This window comes from Lotus japonicus, chromosome 3 (assembly GCF_012489685.1).
Source record: "Lotus japonicus ecotype B-129 chromosome 3, LjGifu_v1.2".
NCBI lineage: Eukaryota > Viridiplantae > Streptophyta > Magnoliopsida > Fabales > Fabaceae > Lotus > Lotus japonicus.
The window spans coordinates 1527402-1539667 of record NC_080043.1 but is presented as its reverse complement, the minus strand read 5'-3'; the positions used below and the strand labels follow the sequence as shown (position 1 = coordinate 1539667).

The window sequence follows — 12266 nt, the reverse complement described above, 5'->3', positions numbered from 1 at the left end:
GAAAGTTGTTGTCTAGTGTCTACATTCTTTTTAACTTTCACTGGAAAGTGCAGATTAGCATAAGCATTAGGAATAAAAGCATCTCCCCAAAATCGATATGAGCACTTGAATATTGAGGCTGAGGCTCTTGTGGGAAGCAAAACTTGATTAAACTCTTCAGGTGCATAAAATTTCCCTTAAATATCAATATCATCATATATTACTTAGCTAGCAAGAAAAATGAACGAGTTTGTCCCTCAGAGAACTGCTGCATATATCAGTGAACATGATGTTCATATTGGTGTAATGACTGTGAGGGAAACCTTGGCTTTCTCAGCAAGGTGCCAAGGAGTTTGATCACGTTATGGTTATAGTCCTAATCTAATTTTACTACCCTGTTATAGCATGCTTGGATCCACTTATTTTTTCGCAGAATCCATTCAGACACTCAGAAGCAGCATCTTTGTAGAATTGATTTTGATTTTAGAATCAATTGTAGAAGAATTTCCAAACAAGTATTTAATATTTTCAAAATATAATTTAGGATGGTATGCACTATGAAGCCTAAACATGACTGGTTATTATTTTGGATCCACGGCTAACTAAGTTGTAGAGAGAAAATAGCAAATATCAAGCCTGACCCAGGAAGGTGAGAAAACGAAGCTATTATCAATGATTATTAGAGTTGAAAAAAAAAGCTATGTTTTTCTGTTTTCAAAGTAGTGATTGAACCATACATTTCATTAATCTCCTCATAAAAAATTAAGCTATTTAATATTTATAGAGGAGATAGGTTGGCACTAAAAGACTAGTTAATTATATTGCTCAAACTTGTTGGACTTGAAAAATGCATGCATATGTTGATTGAGGAAGTCATGGAATGGTGGAGCTGAACCCATTGAGGAAACACATCAGAATATAATCTGACTTCTTATTCATTTTATGCAAAATTCTTATCTATAGCACAAGAACTTAGTTTGGGGGTTGGTTTTACTGATTTGTACAAAAACTCTGATATTTCTGAAGCCTTTGATGAGTTAAGTGAGCTAATGCATATGGATAACCAACATGCTTATTACCTTATACCTCAAAGCAAATACCTCAGGAATTATAACATTTGAAAACTATAAGACATTAGATTATTCATATATAGAGCAAATACCTCAGAAACATTAGGAGTTATTGTAAAAAAAAAAAAAAAAGAACATTAGGAATCTTTGCATAGTATTCTCCTCTGGCTAGCATGTGGTAAGCAAGATGAATGGGATATAGAATAAGTCTTCACTTGTTTCTTGGGAAATTTTCTTCCACTAAGGAAGTGGTAGTAAACTCTCTCTATACATAAAAAGATGTTTTGGAAATTTATTGTTCTTGAACCCATATGTATGATGCTCCAGCACTTCTCCATTGTTATATTACATTTTTCTAATAAGCTAACTTTATATGTTAATAGATCCTTCTATTAACATTCATCTTTGAACAATTGAACCTTTGATTAATCGAAACCAATTAAAAAACTGGTTATAACATTATGAATTCTTCCAAATTCTCCTTATGAATCGTACTAACAAATCCCTAATTTCTTGCAATCATCTCTTAAATCCCTTGATTTCAGATAGCACCTTCCTGTGATACCTTTATATAAAGCTATCTAACATACAGGTGTATTCAGTTGTAAAAATTCAGCCCTTTCCTAATTGTAATCTTTCAAGCATTCAATAGATTCTCATGGAAACAAACAAATTGATTATATATTGTTGCATCATGCATTAGATTAATATAAATATGTCTATTTCCCAGAGATGAATTTTATCTTTGAATGTGAAAGATATTTTGACAATGAAGTCAAGTTTACGGGCGTACATGTCCTTATCTTATTTTTAATGGTGCCGTACGTTGGTGGTGAATCCATTGATGAATCTCTTATGAGGAGTTAAAGAGAGAGAGAGGGATCAAACCAAAAATTCATTAATGGATTCACCACCACCCTACCGCACCAGAAACATAAGCAATCACGGCTTCATAGTGTGCACATTGTTTCTATATGCTGTAATCTATCTATATATATTATATAAAGGGCAAGTTTTTGCAGCCTTAAGGGAGATTTTATACTTCTATATATCATTGTACATGAACTAGATTCTCACTATGAGTAATTCAGTCAGGGGTGGATCTACCTTGAGTTCAGAGGGGGTTCAACTGAACCCCCTGAACAAAAAAAAAATTGCCCTTATTTCCCTATATAATTTTTTTTGAACCCCCTGAAAATTTTAAATTATACTAGTAGACTAAGTTTTGCACCTATTTGCACCAAAAACCTACTTATTTGTATCAACTATGACTTGTATACTTTCTGATGTATAAACATATTAAAGTTGTTTTTAATTATATTTTTATCGATGTGTTCATTTAAAAATTTTGAACCCCCTGACCCCGGGGTCCTAGATCCGCCACTGAATTGAATTCAGTAAATCTTAATGTGATTAGTTATGATTAAATCTTGGTCATCCGTGCCTTTCAATCTTAGCCGTATGTTACTGCTTTGTTACTCACATTTCTTGTGCTTCTTATGCTCATTGACATTTGCAGGAATGATTTCCTTTACATGTAGGTACGATTTATCATAGGTATTTTTTATTTTAATTTTTTGTTTTCTTTTATTGTTGTTTTTTCTCAGTGAGAAATTAATTATGGTCTAATGATTTGTGTTACTACTAACGTATGGTTATATGACAAAATAATTTCTCTCCTTCAAGTTAGATTTTCCTCTATTAGCAGAATGAGTTAAACTCAATGAAGGAAATCAAGAAAAGAGTTAAAGTAAGAGAGCATGAAGCTGTTGGAAATAATTTTCAGGATTTTCCTCTCCTTCTTTCAATATTATATACAAAGCACATGGTTAGAAGAAAGCTCTCTGCTTAAGCAACTTGCATATAATAATATGTAAATCTCATACAATGATAAAGAAAATGTGATACAGCATGTTGTTTTCTAGACATCAAGCTGTGAGTTCAGCATAGTGTGATAATTTCTAATGTGAAACCAACAAGTAATTAACAATCCCATGAAACCATCATGAATCAACACAACAAGGTGTTTAATTGACATTGCAATCATATCTTTTATGTCCTGCAACAGCAAGACCATCAGCAAGAAGAGACACTGCTAACAAATTTTGCAGACAGACTTGAAATGCAGCCATGGATGTTGCTCCCTAGTGCGCAGCTAATGACGCGGCCAGTGTCATGTAGAATGTTGGATGCTTGGAGGTATAAGATCAACTTGTTCCATCAACTTCCACAAGAGTTTAACTGAAATTAGGAACCTACATTTACAATCAATTTCAAAATAAAAGAAGACTAAGGCCAAAAGATGCAACAGGAAAAGAGACTGAGGACAAGATAGTTCTGCAAAGAGTAATTTGCAGAGCGATCCATACTTAAACAAGAGTATAATCTGCATATTAATTCACCTAAATGTTGAACATTTCAATTTTTTTGTCAAAGGACACAACTAACAAAATGAGAACCGATGTGAAAAGGCATTCAATAAGTTAAATAAATATCGCAACTTCTATTCCTTGTACCAATGAACAGGCCACCTGTGCCGTGTGATTACAAAACCATACAAAAAGTTCAAATCTGAAAGAAAGCTTAAGAAAATTAGGGGAGATTGCATAATAACTTTTCTCTTACATTTTGCTTCTTGGGATATTTCCTTTCACTAAGGGAGTGGTAGCAAACTCTCTCTATAGATATAATGATATTTCGGAAAATAATTGTTGTTCAGCCCATCTCTGTGTTGCTCCAACACTTCTCCCTTCTCATTCAATTTCACTAATGTTCCATCGACACTTGATGCAACAAGTGCACCATCTTTAGTAAAGCATATGGGCGAAACTCGGTTCTTAATGTTACGCGGCAGAACAAAAGAAGATTTCATCCAAGAAGAGGACACTTTATATTCTTTCATGACCCATATCTCATCAGCAACATCTCTTCTACCGTAGTAATGGAGACTGAGACATCCTCCTAGTACCATGAGATGACAACGATCTCTATAAGCCTCAGACAGATACAATACGGCACAATCAAGTGATAGAGGAATCTCTGATAAACTTCTATCTATCAAATCAAAGGCAATAACCAATGGAAGCCCAGAAGCCTTAGATTCAACCAACCAATGAAGAGACTGATTCAAGAACAACCCGGTATTAAAAGCAGCCTCATATTTAAAATCAAGGTCGTAAATAAAGGAGGGCGCATTGGTTTTCAATGAGAAAACCTGAATTCTAGGATGCAGATTCTTAACCACGGCAGAAAACATCTTTGCAATGTACTTACACGAATATGATTGTCGTATAAGAACTAGCAAGTAGTCATCAGTTGATTCATCATACCCAAAACCATGCAGAATATTAAGTACAAACACTCCTTCACTGTTACTATATTTTGTATAATTTGGGAGAGATGGATCGAGCTCATTATAAGAGAGTGATATTTGCCTATGAATACCAGTTGATGGATTCCATATAACAAAATCACTGTGCCTATTGGCTAAGAGCATGATCCCTCTACAATAACCAACAGGTTGAAGACCATGCTTAGAGAGGTGAGGGACGTGAATTATAGTATAACGAGGATCTCTTTGTGGTGGTGTTGGCGGAAATTCGAGATGCACAATAGCAGAGTTGTCGGTAAGTGATTCCTCAAAAGCCAGGGATATGATTTGAGAACCAGTACTATATGTTTGAAGAAGGCGATGAGTGGGTGCAGCAGCTAGGTCAAAATGAGATTTACCGAATTCAGGATCGGATATTAGGGAGAGCCATGACTTACACACGCATTTGAAACGCACAAGAGATCTAACCGGCAACCTCAACATAATCTCCAGCACCAACTCCTGGGGCAGAGTGAAGTTCTCCATCCTTTTCTTCCTTCTTTCTTTCTCACGTGAGGTGAGTGCCGTTAAATTGCATGAAGAGAAATAAGGATTAGGGTTGAGAATATAGTCTCTCATCTTATTATGTAGGGTTTAAATAAATTTGTTAGCTCCTCAATTATTCTTCATTGTTTTTAATAAATCAAAATTTAAAGGAAATAAATGATTAATTTCAAGTTATCTTTATTTTTAAATTTTAAGAATTGATCAAATATGATCATGAAGATTGAAGACGTTAAATTTTTTTTTTGAAACTTGAAAATCTCCATGTGGTTCTAATGATCTATGCTTCGGGGATTATTTAGTTTCAAACTTGCTCAATCTCTATCCAATCAAGAAATCCTTGTGTGAATCATGTTTATACAATCCTAATTACAGAAAGCCCTGTCTTGATTGTGGTAAATAAGCCTTGATAAAAAAATATATGATCATGAAGAATAATTTTTTTATCTAAATAAGATAAAAAAAATCAATCAAATATTTTTATATATACAAATTTGACCAAATAAGAGATGAGATTTTAAGAAAGAAAAAAGTTATCTTATTTATTTTCCAATGAAATATTTTATAAATTGTTATTATTATTATTATTCGATAAAATATTTTCTTTTAAAATAGAGTATTACTTAAATTATAAATTATCATTCTTTCTTCAACTTTTTTCTTCTAATTCTCTACTAACTTCTGAATTGTGAAGAGATGTTTGGAGATTCGGTTTGAATAAAAAAGAGTAAAATCAACGTTTGCATCAAGCAGAACCATCTACGGAATATATGGGACATTAGAATTCTTACAACCCGGAATAGACCAAAGTGTAATGACTCTGGCTATGAGACTCGCATCCTTCTAAGGATTGATGTTTTGTATAGTTTCAAAGAGAGAAGCCATAAGGCAGCAATTATAGTATAAGATACGATACTATGATATTAATTTTTTGAAACTATAATAATGATATTATTTATTTCAACTAATCTCAATTTTTTATTTTAAATTATAATAAATAAATGTTATCATCCTGCTTGCATAAAATCAATGGATTATGTATTACTGGATTATAAATATTAATTGTTATCCAATCATAAATTTTTAAACGGTTAGTATCAAAATCTTTTATAACTAAAATATTGGAATTCAAATTTCTTTTCGAAATCTTTTATATGTGTGATATCCCCAAACAAGCTACCTCTGAATTCAAAGCCCAATAACTTAGCCCAACTTGAGATAACCTTTCTCCTATTGTCATCGAGTATGGTTACTTAGGATCTTGACATGTGTGACTAAATATGCCTAATAAAACCTTCAATTACTTATTCCATCTCATTTTCACTCTTTTTTCATCCTATCTTTCTCTACATTTTTCTATAATATCATCTATCACATCACTCATTTTTCTCTATTTTCTTCCTATTTGATGAAGGTGGACGTGGAAAAAGGTGTGTAAACAAACTATTATTCAAACTGAATTGGACCCAGATCAACCACTAAAGAGAAACAAGCAGCCTACTACCACAGCCTGACCCATGATCCAAACCAGAAATCTCGCACAACTGTATCCTCGGCCGGTGAGGTATGTGCGTAATTGACCCACTATATTTGTTTGAAGAGAGTTTGGCAAGAGAGAGATAGGGGAGAGAGAGATAGAGAAGAGATGCACAAACCACCCTTGTTTGGTAGCTACATCTCTAGTGAAGAGAGAGCTTTTTAACGCGGGCCCCACTCCTTTTTTTTCTCTCTCCAATTTGAGAAGAGATAGCATGTGGATGATGTTTCCTATTTTGTCCTTGTCTTCTCTCTCTCCAAGGCCATTGAAAGTTGTAATTTTTTTTTCTTTTGCTGGACATCATAGTCTTTTTTCTAAAAATTAAATTTTTTAGTTTTTTATTTTATATTATCCACCTCATTCTTTCTCTCATCTCTCTTCCATCTCTATCATACCAAAAAATCAACAAATCTACTATATTTTTCACATATTTCTCTCTACTCAACTTCTCTCTTCTCTACTCTCTCTTCTCTATCTCTTTCTATTCTACCAAACAAAGTGTAAAAGAGACTTTTACAAGAGATTTTCCCTCAGAGTAGAGAAAAAGTGTACTATTGCCACAAATATACCGAATTGAACACAAACTTTCTACATGCATTCAAACATACTACAAAATCATTTGCAAAAAACTAAATATTTAACCAATCAAATGTCAAACTCTGCATTTCCCAGTTTACCAAAACAACTAAGTTTTAAACATTTCAAATTTTTTTCAAAGGACACAACTAACAAAATGAGAACCACCTGAAGAGGCCACCTGTTTGATTACAAAACCATACAAAACGTTTAAAACTAATATTTATAATAATGTCTAGGATGGTAAATAGCATGTGGAAACTAGAGAAAGGATTATGAAAAAAAATAGAAAATGAAGGAAATATTATTGATGAAACAAACGCTAGGGAACAAGGCTCTCCCTAGTGAGCCCAGAAAAACAAAAGAGCAGGAAAACAACAAAAGAAAAACAATAACAACAAACACACAGATAAAAACACAACCAACAACTACAGTAACTCGGCAGGACAAAGACAAGGAAAGCTTCAAGTCTGAAAGGTGAAGCATCAGTGCACAACAGTAAAGGGCCCAGGAGAGCAGGGATGATTCCACCAACCTACAACAACAGCAAACATAACCAGAAAAACCAGCAGGGAACTAGGATAGAAGGTTAGCGAATTTTCCCACAAAGTGTAAGGAAGATTGCATAATAACTTTTCTCTTGTGTTCGCTTCTTGGGATATTTCCTTCCACCAATTAAGGGAGTGGTAGAAAACTCTCTCTATACATATGATGATGTGGAAAGTGATTGTTCTTCAGCCCATCATCTCTATGTTGCTTTAACACTTCTCCATTGTCATTCAATTTCATTATTCTTCCATCTCTCCTTGATGCAAGAAGAGCACCATCTCTTGATAAGCATATGGGCCACGAGTGGTTCTTCCTATCACTAATGTTACCCTGCAGAACAAAACATTTAATCCAAGAAGAAGGAACTTTATATTCTTTCATGACCCATATCTGATCACGAATACCATCTCCACCCTCGTACTGGAAACCCAAGTAGTGGAGACTGAGACATCCTCCTAGTACCTTGAGATAACAATGATCTTTACAATGCCACAATTCGACACAATCAATTGATAGAGGAATCTCCGTTAAACTTCTATCTATCAAATCAAAGGCAACAATTAGCGGAATGTTTGTGGCGTTAGATTCAACCAACCAGTGAATAGACTGATTCAAGAACAACCCCTCCGTATTAGGAGGTTCGTATTTAAAATCAAATTTAAAACCAGAAATCAAGGATGGTGCATTGGCTTTCAATGAGAAAACCTGAATTTGAGGATGCGGAACATGCGAATTCATAATCTTAGGCCTGCGCACGCACTGCTTACAATAATATTGTCGTATAAGAACTAGCAAGTAGTCATCTGTTGATTTGTCATACCCAAAACCAACGAGAGTCCGATCATCATAGGTGACTGGTAATTTCCTATGAGTACCAGTTGTTGGATTCCAGACAGTGACATCACGACCGTACTCATTGGCTAAAAGCACAAACCCTCTACAACAAACCACAGGCCGAAGAGCATGAGGACCGTAAGAAGGGAGAGGAACATCAAGTTTACAGGGTGCGGGTGGGAATTTGTCAGAGACATCAGTTAGTGATCCCTCAAAAGACAGGGATGTGATTTGGGATCCATTGTTAAATGATGTGAGAACATGATGGGTGGGTTTAGCGGCTAGGTCAAAATGAGATTTAGCGAATTGGGGATCGAAAATTAGGGAGAGCCATAACTTGCACACGCATTTTAGACGCACGACAGACTTCACTGGCAACCTCAAGAGAATTTCTACCAGCAACTCCTCAGGGAGAGTGGAGTTCTCCATGGCTCTCCTTCCTTCTCTAACTCATTAGATGTGGCTGAAGTCTAAAGAGGATATGGATTAGAGGTGATACATGTCTCCTCTTATATATACTTAGGATGGTAACAAATTTGAAAAGAATATTATTGTAAATTAAAACATATTATTGTAAATTAAAACAAATATGATGTTATTTGATAATAGAAGATATTGCATTAATTATTAATCTTTAAAAGCGTTGTTTGGACTTAATCAATATTATTGGGTCAAATGATGAGTCTAGCAAATTTTTTTACTATTATAATAGTAATATTTTTATTATTAAGAAAATTAATGGGATTTACGCTTAATTGTATTTTTTCCCTTCCAATTTTTTTTTTGCGGTTGTAATCTCCTAATTTTTTGTCAAAAAACTCCTATTTTTTCAATTTAATTAATTTTATATACTATTAAAAATAATTAAATTTATGATAGATTAATTTTGGAGTTTACAAATCTCCACAGCTTTCTTTTCAATTATTTTGAGTGAAATTTAATTTTACTATGAATATTTTTTAACATATAACTATGATATTATTATTCCAATTAATCTCAGTTCTTTTTATTTTAAATCATAATTAATTATAAATTTATCATCTTGAAGCTTACATAAAATCAATGGCTTCTGTATTACTGGGTTATAAATACTAATTTTTGTCCAATCATAAATTTTTTAATTTTTTGCTCAAAATATTTTATAACTTTTTTAATCACTAAATTCAAAATTGACCTTGAACTCTCGAATATATCAAAAAGAGCAAAATAAAGGAACTTAAAAGAAATTCAAGTAATGATGGATATTTAAAAATATTTATTTTCACTAATTTCAATATATATAATTTAAAAGCGTTATTTTCATCCTCAAATGATAGCTCAAGTGGTAAGATCTAAGGGACATATGAGTTGGGTGGGGAGGTCCAATGATCAATCCTGAAGGGTGCAATTTATCTTTCTGGTGTAAAAAAAAAACATTATTTCATAATTTGTATATTTTTTTTGTGTGAATATACATTTTTAGCACAAATAAATTTTTAGCATAAGCGGATAAACATTGTTTTTTGTTTACATTGGAAAATTGAATACCATTAAGAAAGGTAGTTAATTATAAACAAGTACGAAGAATTGATAAAAAATAGCTCAAGTGGTAGGAGATGGGGGACATATGGGTCGGGTAGAGGGAGGTCAAGGGATCAATTCCTGGTGGGAGCAATTTATCTTTCTGATTTACAAAAAAAAAATTGAAGAACGAGAATGTGTGTGTTTCCATTGCATGGTACAATTATGACGAACCATTTATGGTTTGGAGGTGTCATCCCGACAAGTGTCACCTCTTTATTTTATGTCTTTTTTCATAAGTTTTTTTTCTCTCATACTATAATTAATAGGTAGATGACGTCATATTTATATTTTTTTATTTTTCAGTAATTTAAATATTAAATAATTTTATATTTTTGAAAATAATTAATATATTAATATTGCATTTAATGGTTATTAATGACATTAGAATAACTAACAAAAGTCACAATTGACTATTTCCAAAAATAATTATTGTATATTGTTTTAATTAATGGTTATTAATGACATTAGAATAATTAATAAAAGTAAATTATGAAGTTTTACAAAAATAATTAATGTATTATTATTGCATTTAATGCTATCATTGACATTAAAATAATTAAAAAAGTCAATGATAAATTTTTTGAAAATAATTAATGTATTAATATTGCATTTAATGGTTATTAATGACAATATAATAATTAATAAAAGTCAATTGTGACTTTTATATTATTAAAATACTTTTTTTTTAATATTTAATGTATTAGAATTGCATTTAATGCTATCAAATATATTAAAATAATTAACAAACGTCAATTGTAATTTTTTTTGAAAATAATTAATGTATTAATATTGTATTTAATGGTTATTAAGGATATTATAATAATTAATAAAAGTCAATTGTGACTTTTCTATTATTAAGATACTTTTTTTCTAATATTTAATGTATTAGAATTGCATTTAATGCTACCAAATATATTAAAATAATTAACAAACGTCAATTGTAAATTTTTTTTAAAAATAATTAACGTATTAATATTGCATTTAATGGTTATTAATGAGATTATAATAATTAATAAAAGTCAATTGTGACTTTTTTCAAACTCTGCTTCTTATTTTGTACTCCCTCTATTCCTATATATAAGCCTATTTTACCTAATTCTCTTAGATTAAGGAAATTAGTTACAAGCAATAAATTTGTAAAAGAATTTATTCACTTTCCTAGATTACCCTTATTTAATTTCTTACAAATTTCTCTCTCCAAGTTATTATTTCTAAATCTCATTGTCTCTTTCATATTAAAAATGATGATAGTTTTGAAAAAAAATAATTAATGCTTCATTGATATTGTAAATGAACTTATATTTACGAACAAAAAAAAACACTCAAAAGTTGCCTTATAATAAGGAACGGAGGGAGTATTAGACTTCTGTTATTATATAATATCTTCATTTCTAGAAAAAAAAAATTCAATTGTAATTTTTTTTGAAAATAATTGATGTATTAATATTGCATTTAATGGTTATTAATGATATTATAATATTTAATAAAAGTCAATTGTGACTTTTTTCTGTTTTTTTGTAGTGGTTCAAACTCTGCTTCTTATTTTGTACTCGACTTCTATTATTATATAATATCTTCATTTCTCGATGAAGAAAAAAAGATACAAAGTTTTTTTATTGATTATGATTATTTTTTAGGGTAACCCTATTTTTTATATTAAAAAATAAAAAATGTATTCATTTTACATTCAAAATGACATAGAAAAATTTGATATCAAATAGTTTTAAATGATTGATTTGAAAATTAACTCAAATATTTTGTATTTAACTTTTCGTGTATATATCTGGAGGATTAAAATAATTTTGATATATTAATTCAAAGCATAACAAATTTGAAAAAAAAATAGAATGTAACTAGGATTAGAAAAAAATGAGCTCGAAAAGTCTGAATTTTATGTTTTCGTATATACATATGAAAAGATTAAAATGATTTTGGTATATTGATTAAAAGTATAACAAATTAGAAAAAAAAGGAATTAGAATGTAACTAGGATTAGAAGAAAAAAAAGTAACTTTTCTATCTATTTCACAAAGAAAAATATTTTGCTATCAAGGTATTATAAATACACAAGTACACTAGGATAGTTATCAAACAAGTTTTCTTTCATCAGTTTATTTATTCTATCGTTCTTTTGCAACTTGGTTTTTCTATCAATGGCTTTTTTATGTAAAAATATCAAAAGCATCAAACCTGGAAAAGATGTGAAACTCATAGCAAAAATGATTTGGCTTTGGCCTATTCCAAGATTTAAGAATTTCAATGTCTCATATTATAGACATGGTTC

General features: G+C 31.2%; 2 protein-coding genes across 2 annotated transcripts; both read right to left on the bottom strand.

The window, feature by feature from the left end:
* Nucleotides 1-3702: 3702 nt before the first annotated feature.
* Nucleotides 3703-4998, bottom strand: LOC130749871 (F-box/kelch-repeat protein At3g23880-like). Its single transcript, XM_057603234.1, has one exon. It carries the CDS (start codon nt 4996-4998, stop codon nt 3703-3705), a length of 1296 nt encoding a protein of 431 aa, XP_057459217.1.
* Nucleotides 4999-7711: 2713 nt separating this feature from the next.
* LOC130749868 (F-box/kelch-repeat protein At3g06240-like) lies at nt 7712-8848 on the bottom strand. The gene has a single exon (XM_057603230.1). It carries the CDS (start codon nt 8846-8848, stop codon nt 7712-7714), a length of 1137 nt encoding a protein of 378 aa, XP_057459213.1.
* Nucleotides 8849-12266: the final 3418 nt, after the last annotated feature.

What these genes read in the sequence shown, in the direction of transcription:
- LOC130749871 (XM_057603234.1), bottom strand. Translation starts at nt 4,998, where the DNA reads ATGAGAGACTATATTCTCAACCCTAATCCTTATTTCTCTTCATGCAAT.
- LOC130749868 (XM_057603230.1), bottom strand. Translation starts at nt 8,848, where the DNA reads ATGGAGAACTCCACTCTCCCTGAGGAGTTGCTGGTAGAAATTCTCTTG.